The sequence below is a fragment of the Abrus precatorius genome, unplaced genomic scaffold (genome assembly GCF_003935025.1).
Source record: "Abrus precatorius isolate BTA unplaced genomic scaffold, Abrus_2018 Scaffold10, whole genome shotgun sequence".
Classification (NCBI taxonomy): domain Eukaryota; kingdom Viridiplantae; phylum Streptophyta; class Magnoliopsida; order Fabales; family Fabaceae; genus Abrus; species Abrus precatorius.
The window spans coordinates 14,267,879-14,291,989 of NW_020874292.1; the positions used below are offsets into that span (position 1 = coordinate 14,267,879).

At 34.0% G+C, this 24,111-nt stretch overlaps 1 protein-coding gene across 4 annotated transcripts; it reads left to right on the plus strand.

Annotated features, from left to right (window-relative positions):
* The first annotated feature begins 1,953 nt into the window (after positions 1-1,953).
* On the plus strand, positions 1,954-23,865 carry LOC113852556 (pre-mRNA-splicing factor ATP-dependent RNA helicase DEAH1-like). Of its 4 annotated transcripts, none has more exons than XM_027482868.1 (28): positions 1,954-2,135; positions 2,516-2,620; positions 2,730-2,857; positions 2,985-3,176; positions 3,292-3,363; positions 3,860-3,946; positions 5,239-5,272; positions 5,401-5,455; positions 6,087-6,146; positions 6,318-6,389; positions 6,625-6,688; positions 7,035-7,114; positions 7,310-7,377; positions 7,486-7,543; positions 7,766-7,823; positions 7,899-7,967; positions 14,107-14,175; positions 14,395-14,484; positions 14,864-14,950; positions 15,388-15,503; positions 15,584-15,650; positions 16,084-17,124; positions 17,402-17,464; positions 18,294-18,414; positions 18,493-18,593; positions 19,479-19,541; positions 19,631-19,703; positions 23,322-23,865. In XM_027482868.1, the coding sequence occupies exons 2-28, from the start codon at positions 2,521-2,523 to the stop codon at positions 23,360-23,362; spliced, it is 3,129 nt and encodes a 1,042-aa protein (XP_027338669.1). In that variant the 5' UTR covers positions 1,954-2,135; positions 2,516-2,520; the 3' UTR covers positions 23,363-23,865. The 4 variants fall into 4 exon arrangements, with proteins under 4 accessions (XP_027338669.1, XP_027338670.1, XP_027338668.1 ...); XM_027482869.1 differs by having other exon boundaries at positions 1,967-2,168; positions 23,322-23,825; XM_027482867.1 differs by having other exon boundaries at positions 1,971-2,135; positions 2,985-3,225; positions 23,322-23,825.
* Positions 23,866-24,111: the final 246 nt, after the last annotated feature.

Genomic DNA, 24,111 nt, shown 5'->3' on the forward strand with positions numbered 1-24,111 from the left:
AGGGTACGGATCTTTTTACACATTTTTAGATTCTCTTCGTTTTCCTTTGATTTTTACATTAATGACATTGAATTTCCCTTGCTTTCATCTTGAATTTGTAAGACTCATCTTTATAGAGGGCTAAACTTCCTTGTAATCCTATCCTTAGTGAGTTCATGGATTCTTGAATTCCGGGGTATGAATGTTAATATAATTCTCTTTCCTTCATGAATTTCTATTTCCTAACTCTTTGAATTGAATTAATGGTTGGACGAGGGAGACATTACTTAATTAACCATGATTTGTTTTAATGAACTTCTTAACTTGATTTGCTTAATTCTAAGTTAATTTCTAAGGTTGCGTAATCTTGGGAAAAAGAGTTGGAGTCCATTGAGTTTGCTTAAATTTGTATAGAATTTTAAGGTTAATTCTCGCTTGTTGAGTTAATCTAATTTAGGAGAAGAGGAAAAGTATTGGATCTTGAGAGGAATAGGGATAGAATCACATGAACAAACTAAGGATTACATATTTCATTGATTGAATTCATTAATTTCATCACTTGCCTTTACGTTAAAAATTGAAATCACACAAACTCCCTTTTTATTGCTTTAAATGTTGAATGTCTATAACATGTTTAATGCATATTACCAACCAAAGTTATCAGAGACAACCTAGGCTTGCATCCTAGATACTACATATTTTTTTGCATACTTTGATGAAAATTGACGACAAATCTTTATACAAAACAAAAAATCCGTTCATCACTTATCAATTTAATGTTTAAAAATTTAAAAACACAAATCCATAATATTTAGAGTATTTTTGATTTACTTTTTAAAAACAATTTTTAATTTTTAAAAATAAATTATACTATAGATTTGTATAATTTTTAAAAACTAAAGCCCTAAACTAAATTGAAGATACTCTTAATCTTTTAGATGTTATTAAAAAATATGCTTATGTAGGTCTAGATTTGCAACTTAAGTTAATAAATGAAATAAAAATATTTAAAAATATTTGTAATCTAACTTGCAATGTTTTAAGTTGTGAGTGGAATAAAAGTGCATTTAAAATATTCATTCTAATCATAAAATAGATTAAAATATCAGAAGTTTAATAATTAAATATTTACTAATTTTGCTTCATACAATTTGAGGTTCTAATAAAAATAATAATATTATATCTTTTATTTTAATGACTATTGATATATTTAATATTTAATATTATTAACTTTACGAATTAAGTGAAAGATCAAAATTATAGTTAATTAATTTTTTATATATTAATAAATAATTAAATTTATTATAAATTTAAATTAGCATAATTATATGTGTATATATATTTATATATAATATTAATAACAATAATAAATAATAATAATAAAATTTTATTCTTTGAGATGAAAGATTATTTTTTTATATATGTAATTAATATTAATATTTAATATTATTAATCTTATAAATTAACTGGGAAATCAAAATTATAGTTACTCAATTCCTTATATATTAATTAATTAATTAATAATTTAATTAATTATTAAATTTAAATTAATATAATTATATGTGTATATATATAACACTGATAACGATAATCATAAATCATAAATAATAATAATAATAATAATAAAAAGTTTTATTTTTTGAAATAAGAGATTATTTTTTCTGTATATATAATTAATATGATATATTAAAATTATTTTATTATTATTTTGCAATTAATTATTTATAAATATAATTTAAAAAGTTACTGTAATTTATATACATGTATTTATGCATACAATTCTAAATTTATTAACTTAATTTTTTAAGACTGAGTTTAAAAAATAAATTTTTATTCAGAAATATTTATTATATTAGAGGCACAGAAATAAATAAATATATTTTGAATAAAAATATTTTTTAAATATTTAAAAAACACAGCAAAAATTATATAATTTTTAATGCTGAAAAAATATAGATAAAAAAAAGTAAATGTTTTAGGTGGAAAACTCCACGTTGGGGGTTGTTTCCCAAATCGAAACCCTCTCCTCTCCTGTCTCCGACTCTCTCTCACCCAACTTTGGCTCTCTTTACCTCACCTCAGACAGCGAAGGTTGCAGCCTTGCAGGTCCACCAGAACGACGTCGTTCAAGTCGCAGCTCAGAGAGTCTCTGTTTGGTGCCGTCAACTTTTCTCTGCTCTGTCTTCATTGTTTGTCGCTGTTTTCTTCTGTTTTGTTATGAAAAGCTTTTGTTAATTGACTAATTACTTGTAATTCGATGTTATGCTTGTCAATTTTCACTTAAAATTTACTTTAATGATATGTTCTAGAATTTTTTTTTGTATTTTATTTTCTCTGCATTTGTATGTAAGTACAGTTTTGCATTTTGGTAGGATATTACGATTCGTGTTATTATTCTACGATTTACTCTTTTTCTTCAAATCTCAATATTGACAACATTGATTTAACATCATGAGCAGAGCCAGTCTTGACATGCTCCCTAACCATGTACTAAAAATTTAGGCTGATGTATTGTATTTTATATTACTTCATGCAGTGACAATGGGGAGTGATGACAGTTTAAAGACATGGGTATCAGATAAGTTGATGTCACTGATGGGATATTCTCAGCCCACAGTTGTTCAGTACATGATTGGACTATGTAATTCATCTAATCATTTTCGCACCCTAAAACTTCTTCTATAGGCTTTTTAGAAATCATATGTTGGATTCATCTGCAATATTTTGGTAATCTCTTTTTGGTGTTGCAGCCAAGCAAGCTAGTTCACCTGATGATTTGGTGGGCAAACTAGTGGAGTTTGGTCTCTCCTCAAAGGACACCCGTGCATTTGCGGAAGAAATTTTCTCAAAAGTTCCTCATAAATCATCTGGTTTAAGTGTAAGGGTTTTATATATATAATGCAGTGAAAATATGCTGCCATTTTCATAAGTTTCATCTATCAAATTCTCTCTTGGAGAAGTGTCTAGTATCTGCTGGCTATTGATATTCTTGTATTCTATATCAGCAATATCAGAAACAAGAGAGAGAAGCTGCAATGTTGGCAAGGAAGCAGAAGACTTACACAATTTTGAAGACTGATGACAATAGTGATGATGACTATGTAGATAAGTCTACTGTTTCTGCATCTAGAAAGCTAGACAGTCATAAAAAACGTTTCAGGAGGAAAACTGAAGTTCAAGATGATGAAGATGATGAGGCAAAGTGCTCATAACCTATTAGATTCACTTTCATATTTCTTGCTCATGGTAAGCTGCTGATCAATGGTTCTTCTAACAACATGTGACTTGTTTTGACCAAATGCAATCCTGCAGGTAATTTCAAGAAAGGAAAGGGAGAGACAAGTTAAGAGAAGAACTTCCCCTGACATTGATAGTGATTCAGAGGTACCTTTTTCTTTCTTTCTTTTATAGATTTGCTTAAACACAACATAAATTTGTAACTGATAATGAAATTCCTGCTATTTCCAGTTCCACTTGTTTGATTAATGTTGTTGTGCTGTCATCTAGATTTCTGTTTTTCCCTAGTTGCATTTCAGTAAGCTTTAAGAAGCAAATTCAACTCTATTAATCATTGAAATTCTGGCTTTTTTCTACTTCTTCTTATTGGGTAATTAGGTCCCATGGGGGATATTTAGCTCCTTATGTGCCATGGTGGTGCTGAGCTATTATTGCCGTCTCAAATATGATTTATGTTATCAAAAAGAAAAAATAGATTATTCTGCAGTATAATTTTTGTTGATCAATGCATATAATTGTTTTGTTAAAAGTTTTTACCTTTGCATATGTGGTGCTTTATCACATCAGTTTTGTAAAAGCATTATTTCTCTTTATTATTATCTTTCTCTTGATTTGATGTAATTATTTGTTTATTTGCAAACAGTCAGAAGAAGAAAGATTGAAAGATCAAAGAGAGAAGGAGGAATTAGAGCAACATTTGAGAGAAAGAGATGCAGCGGGTACACGGAAGGTACTTGTCAATATTCCAATTGATTTGGTCAGGTGTACATGGTCATATTATTTCAATTATTATTATTATTATGGTTAATAGTTCTGCTTACGTTAGTGTTTTAGGTATTAACTACATGGACACCTTTTGGATAAAAGAAGAAAATTTATTGTTATTGGAATGAATGAAGAAAATTGTGAGGTAGATGGTTAACAACCTGCATGGACATTGTTTTTTCTTTTTCTTTTTTTTCAGTTTACATTCTCTGTTGATACCAATTGGGGTTAGTTGGTGTCTTAGCTGGAGTCTTCTTAAATAATATTTTTTATATGAAAATTAATATTTTCATATCATTATAAACTTCTGGTACATATTATTGTTGTTGTTTTATAATAACAATAATATTTATTATTTTTTTTATAAATCAAACAGTTTCTTATATGGGAGAGTTATGGACAGAGTTCTGGAAATAATTCTTATGTTATACAAGTGTATTTATTTATATACAAAAGAAGATTAGGGATAAGAGAAATGAAACTAGAAACTAACTAGTGTAGTAACCTATCTGTTATATCTAACCTATCTAAGATTGTAAATAACAAACTAGTTATCTATAATAAGTAGAAAACCTAGCAAAGGAAAAATCATAATCAACCGAGATGAACAAGGAAAAAATGCAATCAGGGGCTCTTCTTGAATGTATAGGTTTTGACAAGTTTTAGTGTGGCTGTCAAAACTCTAACACAGTTTTTGCCCTAGGCTAGAAGAATAGAGATATTCAGTATTCACCCTGAACTCCAAATAGATATATCTGTAAAAAAATAGCCGCTCTATAATGCAAAATAATGTGGGAACTTGTTTCTCTAGTTGCTGGATAAAGTAAATCAAACTATGAACCTGGCATGTCTACATCACATCTAAAATCTTTCATTATATAACTGTAATGAGTGTTATGCTGATACATGCCCCTCTGTTGACCCCTAAGAAAAATTGTTAGTTGTCTATGTGACAGTTATTTTGGCTTAGGGTATAGGCTGACTTAGATTCTAGTGGTATCTTAGTAAAGAGGATTATCTGGACTTTGCCTTTACCAGCCTCAAATCCACATTAGATTGAACCCATTGCTCATAACGTTGTGAACTTGTTTTCCTTTTAAAGTTAGCTTCTTTAATATCTTTGAAGAATATGATGTTGCTTATACTAGAAGCACATTTATGTAGTTCAGTGCATACGTTTATAAAATGCCTTTTTTGATGTTTTACCTTTTTTTTTGCCTCCTTCTAATTGTTTTTGAATTGTTTCTTGATTGTCAGTTGACTGAACCAAAATTAACACGAAAGGAGGAAGGTATGTCAGTGGATTGTTAAACTTATAACTGTATACAAATAAGTATCCATGCAATATCATGTTATATGCCTTGTATCTACATGTTGGTTCTATGATTTATCATCTTGGTTCAATCTGTTTTCCAACAGAAGAGGCAATTCGAAGGTCTAATGCCGAAGAGCTGGATGATATTAAAACTTTGAGGTTTGTTATTACATCTGTACGTGTGGAAATATTATTTCTTTACCTGTGAGCAGTCCTATAAAAATTAGCCATTTGCTAGGTAATGGTTAAGATAAAGTTCAGATTTTCTTTTTTTGGGAGGGTTGGGGGCTATTTAAGTGGTAGACAACTGATAAACATATATACTGATGTTTAAGAACAAAGGTAGCCACTGAGGCAAAAAGACACAGTAAAGTAAACATCTAACAAAGGTATTATGGTAATGATATTATGGAATATATGAGCAACTTAACACTTATCTAGCAATTTTAAGCTATTTAGTATACACATTTAGATGATATTCATTGTTATTTCAAGATTTATAAATTATTGAATGAAAGGTATTTCAAATAAAATGGGTTGAGGAAGACTGAATATACTTTTAGGAGAAACATTGGAAAAAACTTTACTCTGAATGGACTGATTGAAATTTTTTTTTTTGATACTTTCCACTGGTGTCATTTGCCAAGTAGCCAACTGCAACTAGTGAGATAAGGCATGGTTGTTGTTTTACTTTTCTCTTGTCTTGTATAAAGATGATTTGCTATCGATTTCTTTTTAACTGTATGCCGTGTCACTTACAATTGTTTTCTTTATCTCACTGCTGTTTCAGAAAGGTTTCAAGGCAAGAATACTTGAAGAAAAGGGAGGAAAAAAAATTAGAAGAACTGAGGTATGAATACTTCTTGTTTCTTTTGTTTTCTCAAGATTCTTTGCTGGATCTCATTTTCTGTCAATGAACACATTATAGTTTTGTTTTATTACGATGCTGTTTTGTATGATATTATGCTTATTTGTTCTTTGTTTTCTTGTTGACTTTAACTATTTAGCATGGTTATTGCAGAGATGATATAGAAGATGAGCAATATCTATTTGAAGGTGTGAAGCTTTCAGAAGCAGAATATCGTGAACTTAGGTAAATCATCTGTTTGCTGCTTTCTTGAGTTTCCCTTCAATTCTTCTTTTGTTACATTTTGAGATCCTTTCCTTAATTTTGTTTTCCCTATAAAAGATAGTGTCAACTGAATTATGTAGTCATAGAGGCTTTGTATCATTATGAAGTGTGTAGAGCTCCAATCACAGATATCAAAGATATAGCTTCTGTAAACATACCTTGGAAAAGTCTTATCTGTTTCTTTTTTTGCTCCCAGGTACAAAAAGGAGATATATGAACTTGTGAAGAAGCGGTCAGAGGAGGCTGACAATGTGAATGAGGTAATCAATTAGTTTGTATTATATGACCATGGGATCCAAATGGATTTATTTATTCGTTAACTGTTGATTATTGTTGAAATGCAATGTGTTTTTTATTTGTTTAAGCTTAGTGGCTCGACAGTTATTTCTGCTTTTACTTTCTGTTGATGATTACTAATTTATTGCCAAGATCTAAACCATAGAGTTCTATAATATGATGCCATCCTACTCATTTGCAATGGAATTTGGTGTAAAGATCATATAGCTAACAGTATTTGATCCTTTTGGGATCTGGGCATATGATACGTCAAATTGACATGTCTATATTCTTTTTGCCAAAATGTCACATGTTCTCCTGAAATTGCAGTATAGAATGCCAGAAGCTTATGATCAGGAAGGTGGTGTTAATCAGGAAAAGAGATTTTCTGTCGCAATGCAGCGTTACAGGTATTTCACTTAGCACATGATCTCCATTCCAATTGAAAAAATATAAAATGAAAAAGACAGTGGAATCACATTTACACTATTAGTCTATTATTCTAATGCCAGTTATGATGTATTTCCTTAAACTTTTATCTTGTGATTTTCAAGTGCACTTTTCTACTTGCTCAATCAAACATCTTATATTTTGTTTATTTATAGGGATCCAAATGCTGAGGATAAGATGAATCCATTTGCTGAACAAGAGGCATGGGAGGAACATCAAATTGGTAAATGTTTCTGTATTTTTATACTCCTTATAAAATCTCCCATTTTAAAGAAAAAGCCTGATCTTTTTCTGTATTATATTCTTCTGGGATCTGAATAATACCTTTCAGGAAAGGCAACACTGAAGTTTGGTTCAAAAAATAAAAAGCAAGCCTCTGATGATTATCAGTAAGTTTATTCATGTAGAAACAACTATTGCTCAATATTACAATGTAATCTGATTTTGTTTTATTTGCTTGGATGGCACAAAAGCTCGCTTATTGGATGGACTTAATGTCTTAAATTCATGTACTTTAATTCTTTAGGTATATTGTTGGGTGTGCTTTGCTACCTGTATTTCTTTAAGTATACAAATAATTGATTTTAAACTTCTTCATAATTTGTTTTTAGGTTTGTGTTTGAGGACCAAATTGATTTTATCAAGGCATCAGTGATGGATGGGGATAAGGTATGTGGATGATTCAACTTGACTCATGAGATTCAATGGTGATACTCTTGTGTTTGATCCAATCTTTCTTCACAGTTTGATTATGAAGAGATGGAAGATTCACTTGAAAAGTCCAGAGCGAAGTCAGCTTTAGAAGCACTTCAGGTATCATTTCAATATATCATTCATCGCATTAAGTGCTAGTAGATTGACCGACACAAACATGCCAATCAATCTTCATTTGTATTTTTTAGTTATATTGTTTGAACATTTAATATTAAGTTATTATAAATGAAAATAAAGTCTTTATAAACATTTCAATATTTTAAGAAAAATTCTAACACACTTCTTACACACTTACTCCAACATAATTATTGAATGAAATTCATGTGGGATCCACTAAATAATGATTCCCACCACCTGTTTCATTCATTTATTATTTTAGTGGAACCCACTTGAATTTCACCCAAGAATTGAGTGTGTTGGAAAGATGTGTTCCTAGCATCCCTCATTAAAACATAAAAAAGTACAAAAAACGAGGGAGAAAACAAGGTGAGAGTAGTTTTCAATCAAATAAGGAGCAATTGTAAGTCACAAAAGTGGGATAGTGTTTAGAAACCACCTTTAACTAAGAAGTATATGAGAAAATAATGCGGAGGATCTGATCTCTTAGGGAGGGAATACTTGAGACAGAAAAATAATTAGGGTAAAAACTTAGTCTCCTCTTGTCATTCAGCGGTACTTATACTTATAAATCTGTACAAACTAAATCCCTTGATTATAGGGATTGACTAAGTAATTACAGCTGAATACTAATTACATTATTTACATAATCAGTCAGATCTCTATATAAAAGGAAATAAGGTAACTATATTAATAATGGAAATACAAATATTCTTAACACTCCCCCTCAAGCTGGTGCATATATATCATATGCATCAAGCTTGTTACAAATGTATGTTATCCTTAGACCTTGAAGTGCCTTGGTAAGCATGTCAGCTAATTGATCATTAGAATTCACAAATGATGTAACAATCTCACTAGAAAGAACCTTCTGACGAATGAAATGATAGTCAATTTCTATATGCTTGGCCTATTCATGAAAGACAGGGTTAGAGGCAATGTGTAAGGCTGCCTGATTATCACAAATAAGTCTCATAGGTCCTACCTCACAAAACTTTAACTCAGCAATAAGCTGTTTTAGCCATAGAAGTTTACATGAGGTATTGGGTATTGCTCGATATTCAGCTTCGGCAGTTGATCTAGCAACAACATTATGCTTTTTACTCTTCCAAGCAATAAGGTTACCTCTAATCAACATACAATATCCTGAAGTTGATCGTCTATCACTTGGGCAACCAGTCCAATCCGCATTTGTGTATGCAACAATATCAGTATAGCCTCTGTTTTCATAGACTAATCCTTTTCTAGGGGAACCTTTGATGTATCTCAAGATTCGAATCACTGCATCTCAATGACTATCACAAGGGGAGTTATGAAATTGGCTCACAACGCTGACTGGAAAGGATATGTCTGGCCTAGTCATAGTAAGATAATTCAGTTTTCCAACTAATCTTCAGTATTGATTTGGATTTGAATACAACTCCCCCTGATCCGGCGTAAGTTCGACATTTGGATCCATAGGGGTATCAACTGGTTTACAATCCAACATTCTTGTTTCCTTTAAAATATCAAGAGCATATTTTCTTTGAGATATGGCAACACCAGTTTTTGATTGAGCTACTTCAATTCCAAGGAAATACCGCAATCGACCCAAGTCCTTGGTTTGAAAATGTTGAAACAAATGCTGCTCGAGTCGGGTGATATCATCATGATCATTGCCTGCATAGACAAGAAGATAAATGCATTGATTAGTAGAAAAATGTTTATAAAACACAGAATGATTTGCCTCACTGAGTCATCCCAAACTGTTGGAGAACTGTACTAAGTCCATAGTTATCAATAGCGGCCATAGCGGCCGCTATCGCGGCGTAGCGGAGCGGAGAAGTTCTGCTATGGCAACCTTGTAGCGTCGCGGTTCAGTGTCACAGCTGTCGCGCCTCAAATAGCGGCCGGAAAATTGCAGAAATTGTGGCTGTAGCAGCTGCTATTCTGTTCTCCTTAAAAATTCTGAATCTGCCCTTTGTTTTTTTTAACATTTGGGGCTTTTAGGGGGGCAATATTGGGATTTCAGCCCCCTTTTATTTTCTGAATCTTTCCCCTCCCTCGCCAGACCCTAGCCCCTCAACTGACCTTTCATCTCTCTCCTCAGCTCTCCTTTCATTTCTTCTCTTTTCTCTCTGTTTTTTCTATTTCTTTCTCTCTGTGTAGAAGCAATGGCTGCTCCTGCACCCTTTGCTTTTTGTTATTTATTTCCTTCTCTAATTTGAGTTTTCCTGTTTTGTTTTGTTCCAAATTTGTATATTAAATTTATAGTTTTCAGCATTCATGTGTGTGCATTAAAACTTCAGAATAGCAGTCATCCTGCTACCGCTATCCCTGCTATAGTGTTTTTGAGGTTAGCCGCTCTGTGCCGTTATCCGGAATTGACTACTATGACTAAATCTACCAAACCATGATCAGGGACTTTGTTTAAGGCCATATAAAGCCTTACGTAACTTGCAAATAAATTCTTGTGATTCCTCTTGTGCAACAAACTGGGAGGTTGCTCCATATAAATCTCTTCCTCTAGATCACCATGGAGAAATGCATTTTTGATATCTAGTTGATAGAGGGGCCAACAACGTGTGGCAGCCATGGATAAGAAGAGGTGAATTGAAGTCATTTTTGCAACATGTGAGAAGGTGTCGCCATAATCAAGTCTGAAAGTTTGTGTGTAGCCTTTAGCCATTAATCGGACTTTTAGCCGATCAATCTGTCCATTTGGACCCACCTTAATAGCAAACACCCAACGACAGCCAACTATAGATTTCCCGGGAAGAGAGGGAACAAGTGTCCAAGTCTAGTTTGATTCTAAGGCCTGCATCTTGTCAATCATAGCCTGTCGCCACCTTGGATGGGAAAGTGCTTCATGGGCTGTTTTAGTAATAGTAACAGAGGAAATAGCAGATACGAAGGCAAAATGAGAAAAGGATAAACGATGATAACTCAAGAAAATATAAATGGGATGAAGATTTTGAGTTGAACAGGCACCTTTTTGAAGGGCTATTGGCAAATCAACAGGTGTCTCAGATGGATCCAGAGTAGGTAGAGCAACTGGCATAGGAGATGAGTGGCCTGAATCTTCAGAAACTACTTCTTCTAGTGGAACAAGACGAGGTCTACGCTGGTACGTAGCTAGGGGACGAGGAATAGCAGGTTAAGAGGGATTAGAAGGCTCTAGCACATTAGAGATTGAAGGATTAGTGACAAGGGAAATATATAGTAAGGAATGGGAAGAACCTGGGAAATTGAGTTTGGAGAGACTGATGTGGTGAAATATGGTGTATCTTCAAAAAAGGTGACATCAGCTGACTAATAGAAACGATGAGTGGACGGGGAATAACACCTGTATTCTTTCTGCACCCGAGAGTAACCCAAAAAGAGATACTTAACAGCACCAACAGATAATTTGTCAAGCCCTGGAGTGAGATCATGGATAAAACAAGTGAATCAAAAACACGTGGGGGTACTTTAAACAGAGAGTCATTAGGGAATAAAAGTGAGTGTGATATTTTGTTATTTAAAGCAGAGGATGACATCCTATTTATTAAAGAAGTTGCTGTAAGGACAACATCACTCCAAAATTTTAAAGGTACGTTAGCATGTAACAAAAGAGTTCGAGCAGTTTCAATAATATGACAATGTTTTCTTTCTGCAATGCCATTTTGTTGAGGGGTGTGTGGACAAGTGGATTGATGCAACATGCCATGAGAAGTCATAAAATGATTAAAAGATGCAGAAAAATTTTCTTTGGTACTATCACTACGCAAGATACGAATAGAGCGACCAAATTGTGTTTGAACTTCATTGCAAAAATTCTGAAAAATTGTAAATAATTCTGAACGCTCTTTCATTAAGAAAATCCAAGTACATCTTGAGTAGTCATCAATAAAAATAACAAAGTACCTATGTCCTAAGATAGAATTAACACGACTCAGACCCCACATATCTGAATGAACAAGATCAAATGGAGATTTTGCCCATGGACAGCACTCGGAAAGGAGGTTCGAATGTGTTTACCTAATTGACATGACTCACACTCCAAAGACTGTAAATGAGAGAGGTGAGGAACCATGTGCTTCAATTTATTTAGACCTGGATGACCAAGGCGACGATGCAAGAGAAGAGGGGAATTTGTAACGGTGCAAACAACTGAGGAAGGGGGCTGGAAATAATAAAGATCAAGCGGTTTAGATCCTACTCCAATTGTTTGTCCCATACTTTGGTCCTGTTTAGAGAAAGATTCAGCAGTAAATGTTATGGAACAATTGTGTGTGCGAGTAAGTTGACTGACTTAGACTAAATTAAAGGGGTAATTAGGTACAATAAGAACAGAATCTAAGGATAAATCAAGGAGAGGGGTAGTTTTTCCAATGCTTATGGCATTAGCTTTTGAGTCGTCAGCAAAGGTGATGTGGTGTGCTGTTTTAGGTTGTGACAGTTTTGAGAAAAGAGAAGGATTACCAGCTATGTTGGTCAGAAGTACTAGAATCTAATATCCAGGGTCCAACAAATGATGAATGAGAGGGGCAAATTGTAGAGTTACCAGATTGAGCAGTGGCAGAGGAAGATTGTTGTGCTGCTATCTTCAGTTGGAGGTACTACTTATACTCCATATCTGACAGAATATTCTGATTATCTCCACCAAGGTCAGTTTGCTTTTCCACAGCAGAAGACTAAGAATACGTCACATTGGCTGGTTTCTCGGGAAACTTAATCAAGGAATAACACTTATCTTGGGTGTGGCCCATATGTTTACAATAAGAGCATTGTGGACGATTTCCAAAACTGTGACCTCCTCTTCCACCACCTCGACCACGACTTCAACCTCCACGGCTGATCACATTAGAGAGGAATGCAAAAGACTCCAAACCTGGTTGAGAACCATTTCCTGTCATAGTTTCTGGAGAGGGAACAAGCAGCAGACGATCAATGAGATTCTCTGCTGTAGGTACACTGGAATTTGTCAAAATTTGGTTCCGAACAAATTCAAAATCTTTGTCAAGGCCATGAAGGATGAACACCATGCACATGTTATCAATCTTGTCTAAGACTTTTTGAAGGTCATCACCTGTCAAGATCAATTTAACTTCATCAATTGTGGATTGTGCTTTATTCAAATATGATGGGATGTGGTAAGTGCGCGTGGTGGCACGTGGGATGCCTGGAGATGACGACAGTTGGTGGGACAGCCAATTGGAGACTTCTGGGGCTAGTGCCGAAGTCATAGACCAAATGGTGGCCAGATGTTTGGACAACTAGGGTTGGCGGTATTGTGTTTTGTGTTATCAGGCCAACAGAATGTGAGCTCTGATACCAACTTGAGACAGAAAAATAATTAGAGTAAAAACTTAGTCTCCTTGTGTCAAGAATGATTAATGTCACAGATTGCAGGAGAGGCAATCAAGGGGAATTGGGATCATCTGAAGGAGAGAATGATTGATGTAATAAATTGCTAGTGGGATAAATGAGAGGATTTGAGAGGGAAACTTTGACCCTGTATGAAAATAAAAAGGAGAAAGAAGAAGAAAGAGGAAAAGGAAAATAGTATAAAGGAGTGAGGTTCTCAGTTCCCCATCTTCCAGTAAAGCCTACATGTACCAATATCACTCTGATATGAGTATATCCACAGAAAAATAATATGATAGATTCACCACTAAGTTGTTTAATCCAGTTGATATCATATAATTATTTTATTGGTTGAATTGTAAACATTGACAAATCATAATGACAAAATGGGTGAAAAAAATGTGACTGAAGAAGTTAAATTTTGTTGTATAAATGCAAAAATTGACAAATTTTTAATTCAGTGCCTCTCAGTATCCTTCTGGTTTTGATTTGACTAATGATTGTTTGAGGCTAAAAAAAATAAAAGTGAAAAAGGCTAGAAAGCTATTACTCTGATTATAAGATGGCTACTGGAAAAGATAGTCTGAGACTGCTATTATATTGGTTCATGAAACGATTACTATAATCGTATATTGATAATATAATTCTCTGAGAAAGAAATTAGGTTGAGGTTGACTATTAGTCAGCCATTTAAAACTTGAGAGTTAAGGGATAAAATTCCCCGTCATCTGACTGGATTAATTGATAAAAGCTGACCAGACAAGTTATTCACATTCTTTGCTGTTTTTAATAGGAGGAGAGGAAAAAGTTACCCATTTACCCTTATCGGGATGAATTGCTTCAAGCTGTTCGTGATCACCAGGCATGGCCCTTCCATACCTCTCTATTCCTTTCTTCCCTTATTTTTTAATTCTACCTGTAACTAGTTTTGATTTTTGGCGTTGACTAGGAAAGAATGTTCTCTCTGTTGTTATTGATCTGTTCTTTATTTGTATTTATTTCATTTCATTACCTTTTTATTAACGTTTTTGTGTATACAGTTGTGTGTTCATTAAAATTAACCTTGAATTTCCTTGAATAGGTGCTTGTAATTGTTGGTGAAACTGGTTCAGGAAAGACTACACAGATTCCCCAATATCTCCATGAAGCTGGCTACACAAAGCATGGAATGGTATGGTTTAATATCTTTTTATGTGCTTACAATAGGTTAATTTCCTCTGAAAATCTTACTTGATATCCCAATTATATTGTATGACTTTTATTTTACAATGAACAGATATTGACAAGTCATTGTAACTTTGCTGATGTTTCATTTTATTCTATATTTGTTTTGTGTACATGTCAGCTAATATTTGTAAATTTTGGAACATATAACTATTTGTATGTTTTGTTTCGGTCCTAAAAACATATAATGAACAGTGGCCATGATTTTAGAATTTAGTTGTGATTGTCTATAAGCTGTGAATTTTAGCCCTCCTCATCTTTCAAATTTGTTATGCCCTTTGTAGGTATTGGAAACTACCAGATCTAAAAATTATATTTTTGTGCAGATTGCATGTACTCAGCCACGGCGTGTTGCTGCTATGAGTGTTGCTGCTCGAGTTTCTCAAGAAATAGGGGTTAAACTTGGTCATGAGGTGGGCTTCTTTCATTGTTAAAATATTATAACCTAGATTTTCATTTCATAGGAAATGGATATGTATATGTAGTACGTACATTATTTGGGAAACATTAGGAGCTGTTTGGTTTGGAAAAAAATGTTTTCTATTCTAGTTTTCTTTTTTCACTTTTAATTACGAAGATGTCACCTTAAGTTTCCTATTTTCATTAGTTTGTATAGAAATAGTTAAAATAACACAGTTGTTTTGATTGTTTCCTATACAAACATTTGAAATCAGAATGCAAACATGGTAGCTTTTATGTAATTAAAATTGAAAGAAAAATGGAAACAAAATATTTTCTCAAAGTAAACAGGCCTTTACGTTTTTTTAGTGTGGAATTTAATAATGCATATATGTCTTTTTTGGATGGCTCAGTCTTTCAAATATTTAATTCGAAGTATTTAAATTTAAAGGTTGGTTACTCCATCCGTTTTGAAGATTGTACATCAGAGAAGACTATTCTGAAGTATATGACCGATGGAATGTTACTGAGGGAATTCCTTGGTGAGCCTGATCTAGCAAGTTATAGGTGAGCTTATATTAAATTTGTATTCAGGTTTAGTTGGATGCTATGCAATTATTATCTTATTACATTTGCAAATATTGTAGTGTTGTGATGGTGGATGAGGCTCATGAAAGAACGCTCTCAACTGATATCCTGTTTGGATTAGTAAAGGTGAGCAGAAAAATCTTGCAATGAATAAAATTTATGTTTCTTTATTTATAGTTTTAGTGGGTTGAGACAGTTGAATTCTTCTCCTTGAATCATCATTTGATTGTGATATTTAAGAAAGTTTGTGCATATATTTGGTTTAGTCTAGCATAAGTGTTAGTCTTTACTAGTAAGAAATCTGACATAGTGATCAGATTTTCAATTATTTCCATTGATACTGACGTGATGTTGATTACATATACTTTTGTTCTATATTGTTGTGCAGTGATTCTTATTTGGTTACTGGTCAATCTGTAACTCATCAATACCTGGTCTTTGCTCATAGTTGTTTGTATTTAAAGTGCATGTTCAGGTTAAATGGATAAATAACCTTATTTGTAGATGTTCACTATAATATCCTCCTGTGTAGTGTACTTAAGTACTCTGTTTGTGACAGGATATTGCTCGTTTCCGCCCTGATCTCAAGTTGCTGATATCAAGTGCAACACTTGATGCAGAGAAGTTCAGTGATTACTTTGATTCTGCGCCAATATTCAAAATTCCAGGGAGACGATATCCTGTTGAAATAAACTTTACCAAAGCACCAGAAGCTGACTACTTAGATGCTGCTATTGTCACGTCACTTCAAATCCATGTCACTCAACCTCCTGGAGATATATTGGTATTCCTTACCGGTCAAGAAGAAATTGAAACAGCTGAAGAAATCTTGAAGCATCGAACTAGAGGCTTGGGGACTAAAATTGCTGAGTTAATAATATGCCCCATATATGCCAACCTACCAACTGAATTACAAGCTAAAATATTTGAACCCACTCCTGAAGGGGCACGAAAGGTTGTGCTTGCTACTAATATTGCAGAAACATCATTGACAATTGATGGCATCAAGTATGTCATTGATCCAGGATTCTGTAAGATGAAAAGTTATAATCCAAGAACAGGAATGGAGTCCTTGCTAGTAACTCCCATCTCAAAAGCTTCAGCAATGCAAAGAGCTGGTCGTTCTGGAAGAACAGGTCCTGGAAAGTGCTTCCGATTGTATACTGCATACAATTTTCACCATGACTTGGATGATAACACTGTACCAGAAATACAGCGTACTAACCTTGCAAATGTAGTTTTGACTTTAAAAAGTCTTGGTATTCATGACTTACTGCACTTTGATTTTATGGATCCTCCACCTGCTGAGGCCTTATTGAAAGCCCTGGAGCTTCTGTATGCATTAAGTGCATTAAATAAGCTCGGTGAGTTAACTAAGGGAGGTAGACGGATGGCGGAGTTCCCACTTGATCCTATGTTGTCAAAAATGATAGTGGCGTCAGAAAAGTACACGTGTTCAGATGAGATAATTTCTATTGCTGCTATGCTTTCTGTTGGCAACTCAATATTTTACCGTCCAAAGGATAAACAAGTACATGCAGACAATGCAAGGATGAATTTTCACACTGGAAATGTTGGAGACCATATTGCATTGCTGAAGGTTCAGTTGCGTTTGACTTTTTCTGTATTCTGTTGGTTATCGACTTATCTATCCTCATTTTTCCATTCTGTGAAAGCTTAGTCACTATTGTTAATCTAATTAGAGAATTCATCTTTTCATATGGCCGAGTCTTTTTTTTTTTTCATTCTAATCATGGAATATTACTAGGTTATCATTTGGGTGCACATTTGACTTTGTCTTTAAGTTGTAATCTGTTACTAATGTGTTTCTTCATTCTAGATTCTTACTGGACCTTGTTAGATTTTATTTCATTCAGGTTTACAATTCATGGAAGGAGACCAACTATTCAACACAATGGTGTTATGAAAATTATATACAGGTATGGATCTTTGTTTTGCAGATCAGTGTTTGGCACATCTATATTCAGTAAAAGTGCTAGAAACTAGTACACATCTGTGCATGGTTAAGTGTAAGATGTAGTGATGAGAATCGTGAAAATTAAGCGATGTGAAGAGAGAAAGTAGTGGTGTAATTATTTAGAAATATTACTTTGTTTAACTAATTTTCAATTTAATTTTGGTTAATTTTGTTAGTTCATTTAACAAGTATTCGAATTTAGGTATAATAATCTTGGAACATTTTGGACAAAAACTGAAGACTGGTGAAATTTAATTTTGCGATAAAAACTACCTTCACGTTCTCCTTATTTGTTACGGAGATGTATGGTGTTTTTATCATTAACTTAATGTTGCTTGGTTAATAGCTATTTTCATGGATTTTTGTTTGCAAAGAGATTGGCTAGCTTCATGAGGTCATACTTGCTGCTTGTCCTTTTCTTTTTATTTATTTTTTCTCTTGGTTTCTTTAAGAAGGTATCTTATCCTTTTATTACATTTCATTTTACTCTACTAATAGTATTTATTTTACAATAAAAAAACGTTTAGAACTTGTATGTTGGCTTAAGACAATAATGCTACCCATATTTGGTTTAGTTCCCCCTGCCAGAGTCACCGATGGATTATTACAAATTCACTATTACAACAATGATTTGTCTGTGAAATGATAATGATACAGGGTTGTGACAAAATTTGATGCTATGGTTGTCTTTCATCTGTTAAAAATGCTTTGTTTCAATTTATTCATCTTCAGTACATCCAGGCGTTGATTTTTGATGGAATATTCTATTCTTATGTTGGTATGGTGTCCAGGTAAGGAGTATGAAACGGGCTAGGGATATTCGAGATCAACTTGCAGGTCTTTTAGAGAGGGTTGAGATTGAACTAACTTCGAATGCTGATTTAGATGCCATCAAGAAATCCATAACATCTGGTAAACTTATAAAACAAGTAATTTCTTGCACTGAGGATCCTTTTTTAGTCTACTGAATCTAATTTTTAACCACTGCAGGGTTTTTCCCACACTCTGCACGACTGCAAAAGAATGGATCATATAGGACTGTTAAACATCCACAGACTGTTCACATACATCCTAGTTCAGGGCTGGCACAGGTACTTGTTGCATGTTGCTGATAACAGTGTGATCTGTTGTTTTAATAGACTACACCGTCCCCCATTTCTAGTTTGTGACAAAAAAATTCATTAGTTTTGAGGAGTTGTGTTGCATTTTCACAATAAGTAATTCCTGGACAAACTGAACTAAAGAAACTGTAAACACTGAAATTACCTGCTACATAATTTTAACTAGAATTTTTCATACATCTCATATTTGGACTTGCATCTCTTAAGTCGCAATATACCTTGATGCAAATGAACATGTGAATCTGTTCAGCTAGTTAAAGTTATTGTCATTGAGTCAGAAGTCCCCTGCCCCCTCCAATAGAAGTTTATGACAATTGCTAGCTGAAATGTTACCAACAGTAATCAAAGAAAACCAAAATTTTCCCTTCATCACCATGCTGTCTTGTGATGTATTTTTTCTTTAACCTTATTATCCAAAGGTCTGCTGCCTTAGCTTGGCAGTACAGATCCTTTCTTTATAACCAAATTACAGAACACCAAGAGAACTAGAAAATTGCAGACTTTTCATTCTAGTTGGTAGCTTGTATTACAAAGTGGATAATTGCAGACAGGAATTATATTAATCTCTGATATCAATTTCTTCCATATTAGGAATTATATCATGGTAATTCATGTTTCCCATAAAGAATAACTCTGGGACCTAGATGCAACGTGTTTAGCATGATGTTAGCGGTATGAAGTTCTATAACTTGTCCACTGGCTGGAATGTTGATGTAATCTTAACATGGTTGGAATGTTGATGTAACCTGATTGCATTAATGTGCATAAACACTAATGAAGTTGGGACTGCTATGTTCTTGTTTAAAATATTTTTAGTTTCTCTAATTTCTCTTTCCTTTTGTTTACACGTCATAGGTTCTTCCAAGATGGGTTATATACCATGAACTAGTACTCACAACCAAGGAATATATGAGACAGGTATTCCTAGCTGTTAACTCATTCAAATGTTTCATGACACCTTTCAATGGATATCTGTGAATAGCTGAAACTACACACTCAAATTGTAGGTGACGGAATTAAAGCCAGACTGGTTGGTGGAGATAGCCCCCCACTATTACCAGCTTAAGGATGTTGAAGACTGTATGCTCTCTTTCTCTTTATCTCTATAGTTGCCATTATATTTTTGCAAAGACAGTCAATCACTGTCATATTAGTTTGTGGATGACAATCCCACATTTTTTTGAAAAAAAATTTGGTTCTTTCTGATTAGGGCACCATGCTGTTAATTTATCTTCAGCAATTTAGTGTAACTCAAGGCTATGTTTGAAAGTTTTCAAGAAAATGGAATAGTGTGGTTTAGAATGGAATTGTAGAGAGATGGAGAGAGTGAACTGGAATTTGATACTCTATCATGTGTGTGTGTGTGTGTGTAGAGAGAGAGAGAGATGTACCTATAAAACCCTACTAGACTAGGTCCATTACTACTACTCATTCATAACTGTTAAGAAACTTAAGCCTGACTCATTCCCAAAAGTTAGTTCAGAAGAGGAGGATTGCTTAAGCCTTAATAAGGAGTTTTTTGACTCTATTCCTAGTCAATGTGGGACATTTTAACACCTTCCTCAAGCCCAAGGTTAGACATCTAGTGCATGAAGTTTGCAGGATTGAACGTCTGTGGGTGGCTCAATAAGACTATAACATCTGTGGGCAGCCCAACAGTCTAATTGGATAGACTCTGATACCATATTAAAAAACTTGGGCCTAATTCACTTCCACAAGTCTTTATTAGAGTATTTTGTCTCTATTTTTAACCAATGTGAGATATCTTAATACCTTTCCTATCACGCTAGGGTTGGATATCTAGTGCTTAAAGTTTGCAGGACTTGAAATCTGTGAGTGGCCCAATAGGACTAGATAGACTTTGATACCATGTTAAGAAACTTAGGACTAACTCACTCCCAAAAGTTAGCTCATTGGAAAACTACTCAAGCGCTTATAAGAAATATTTTGACTCTATTCCTTGTCAATATGGGATATCTTAACAAAAACAATATAACCTAATCATGAAACAATTGCTCATAACACTCCCTCTCAAACTGGAGCATAGATATTAATCATCCCTGACTTGTTACCAATAAAATCACTGTCTTCCATTCAACTTTTTAAACATGCTAGTTGATCATTTGTCCTAACATGGGAGATAGATAGAAAATTCTTCTGAACCTTGTCTTGAATGAAGTAACAGTTCACTTCAATATGCTTCAGTTTGGTTGTCGCACTAGTTTCATAGAACTAGTGTTGCCACATCTCCTCCAAGATTTGCTTAACCCAATGTAGCTCACAAATAGTCAAAGCCATAGTCTTGTACTCTGCTTTTGCACTTGATCTGACCACCACATACTGCTGCTTGTTTTTCTAGAAAATCAAATTACCTCTAGAACACAATATCCTGTAGTAGACTTGTGGTCCATAGGAGATACTGCTCAGTCAGCATCAGAAAATGCCTTCACCAATTGCTCATGATCCTTGTACACAATACTCTTTCCTAGAGCCTTCTTCAAGTACTTAATAATGTGGATAAGTGTTTCCCAATGAATGTCAGTTTGAGAGGGCATAAATTGTCTTAACAAGACTTACTGAAAAAGAAATTTCCGTCCTAGTGATAGTTAAATAATTCAGCTTCCTAACCAATCTTTTGTATTTTTGTGGATCAAGAAATGGGACTCCATCTATTGTCAGCTTCACTCTTAGCTTCATAGGTGTCTCACATGGTTTAGCCCCCTTCAAGTCGGTTTCAATCAACAGGTTCCAAGGCATATTTCCTTTGTGAAAAGAAGATCCCTTTCTTTAAATACATAATGCCCAAAAAGTATTTTAGGATGCCTAAGTCCTTAGTCTGAAACTTGGTCTGAAGAAGCTGATTCCTTCAGTATCACTCCCTGTAATAACAACATAAACAAGTAAAATGCAGCCAAGGTTAGTTTGTTTATAAAACACTATATGATTACTCTCACTCCTCACTAATCCAAATTCCTGAATCACGTCATTGAATCTCTCAAACCATGCTCTTGGTGGTTGTTTCAAGTCATACAAAGACTTCTTTAATTGACACATCTTCCCATACTCCCCTGAGAAACAAACCCAAGTGGTTGCTTCATTTATACTTCCTCTTGTAAAGTATCATGGAATGCATTTTTCACATCAAGTTGGTATAGTGGCCAATGATGCTTGGCCGCCAAAGAGATAAAGATTTGAACTACTGATAGCTTAATAACAGGAAAAAATGTATCATGTAATGAACTCCATATGTTTGAGCATAATCTTTTGCAACAAGACGTGTCTTTAGGCAAACCAGATAGTCATCGAGATTCACTTTCACAGCTTTAACCAACATGCAACCAATAGCTTGCTTTCCTTTAGAAAGAGAAACCAAATCCCTAGCATTTGTCTCAAGAGCCATTATTTCTTCCTCCATAGCATGGTTTCAACCATCATGATGTAATGCATATGAAAGGGTCTTAAGAACAAGTTCGCTTACCTTTGTGGACAATATAGGAAGATCAAGGTCATTGGGAGGTTCAACAAACACTTGAGGAGATAATGGTATAGGTTGAGTATTGTCTTGTAAGCATCAGGTGAAGCATCATGCACTTGAAGATCTACATAAGGGGCTTGTGTAGGTTGTCGAGAGTATATTTGGTCAAAAAATTTGAAACTTGGAACACTAGAAGCTAGAGAAGTAGTTGCAACCTGCAGGTCAGCTGGAGGAGCAAAATAAACAATAGTATAAGTCAAGAAAGAGTCATCTACCTCACACGCTGACTCCAAAGATGGACCCAAAAAATAGAATCCTGTCAAAGAGAGACAACAAAAGAAACAAGATACTGACCAAGATCAAGATAAAAACAACAGTACCCTTTATGAGGACGTGAGTTACTCAGAAACATACACTTCAATGACTTTGGATCTAGTTTAGTTACTTGTGATTGGACATACAAAACAAGTGCAACCAAATATTATGCAGGGCAAGGGAAAAAGTGAATGTGAGGGAAAGAGTAAAGTGAAGGATAACACCATTTAAAATAGATGACGACATGCAATTAATTAAATATGCAGCAGTAAAGAACAACATCAATCCAAAATATTTTTGAAACCTTCATTTTAAACATTAAAGTACAGGCCACCTCAATCAGATGATGGTTTTTATGCTTAGCTACCCCATTCTGCTGTGGGATAACAATACAAGAGGATTGATGTATTTAAATGTATTAATTTGATGGCTTTCCATAAGATTTGAATAATTTTAAATCCTCCCCCAACATTATCCTACTAATCTTCCGACTTGCTAAATGAAAGAGTATTTAATTGTGTTTTATGGTTTCAAGATATTAAATGCGTTTACATTTTTGCTGTATAAGATATTAGTAGGATATAACATTACTCTCTTGATTTACCTTGTGTAAATAAATGGATAATTAATAAGATCATTTGTTATGTATCTCTTCGTTCATAATTAGACTGCTTGCAAAGATCCTCAGGCTGTTGGTAAGAGTTATTGTTGTACCATTAGTTAATTCATTAAAGCTATAAAGTCAGTATATTTAAATTTCACACAATAAATGGGAAAAAAAAGGTAGGAGTCCTAATGAACTGGCGAGCTATGAGAAGGTATTTCGGTCAATCAGCATATAGCACATTAATCAGCTTTTCATTTGTTTTGTTATAGCTATTATTGAGTTAAATTGAATTTGGTTGCAGCGTCTTTCAAGAAAATGCCTCGTGGAGAAGGACGTACATAGTAGGACAGATAGATGGCTCATCCTTACATATACTTTGGGAGGAGTAAGTACATTTGTGAGAAGGTGCTTTTATTGGAGGGAAAACATGTTGCTCTTAAAATTGGGAGATCTATAAACATTTTTTCACTGTACAGTTAGACTATACCATGCATGTATAAACCTGTTGACTGTAGTAACCTTTGCATGTTGCACATGCATCCCTTGGAGTGAGTGGTGGTTAGATAGTTTAGGGGAAGTGAGTTTTTGTGATCTTATTTACTGACTGAAGTCTTGCCTGTAGGCTTCACTTTTCATATTAGTAACAAGGGGCATTTTGTTTAATTTTATAATCATTGTTGGTTTAAATTTGTAAAAAATTCTTAGGACTGTTTTAAAGCAGAAAATATTTTCAGAGCAGCGTGTATCTAATTCTCGCGATGTTATAAATTATTTGATCTGGCAAATACCATTTCAATGTTGTATCTTATCATTCTTCTTTTTATTTATAATGTGTGACTTGTACTACCAAATGTTGTAGTTTAAGTTTTTCTCCCCACTGTTAATGCTCCAATGTGTAATGTAGTTGTTTTCAAGTCTGGTTTAGTTCCAGTGATTCTGCCTTGCTAAGAGCCAGAATGTCTTAATAACACTGAAACACGAGTGATTTAGCTTAACTTGGCTGATCTATATACAACTGAAGCAGATTGTAAAGCTGTATTCTTGTTGCAAATAACGAAAAAAAAAGAAAAGAAGTGGAAGGGTTTGTCTTC

What these genes read in the sequence shown, in the direction of transcription:
- LOC113852556 (XM_027482868.1), top strand. Translation starts at nt 2,521, where the DNA reads ATGGGGAGTGATGACAGTTTAAAGACATGGGTATCAGATAAGTTGATG. An exon ending in GGGTTAAACTTGGTCATGAG is followed by an intron (nt 14,951 to 15,387) that starts GTGGGCTTCTTT and finishes TTAAATTTAAAG; the next exon opens with GTTGGTTACTCCATCCGTTT. An exon ending in TCCTGTTTGGATTAGTAAAG is followed by an intron (nt 15,651 to 16,083) that starts GTGAGCAGAAAA and finishes TGTTTGTGACAG; the next exon opens with GATATTGCTCGTTTCCGCCC.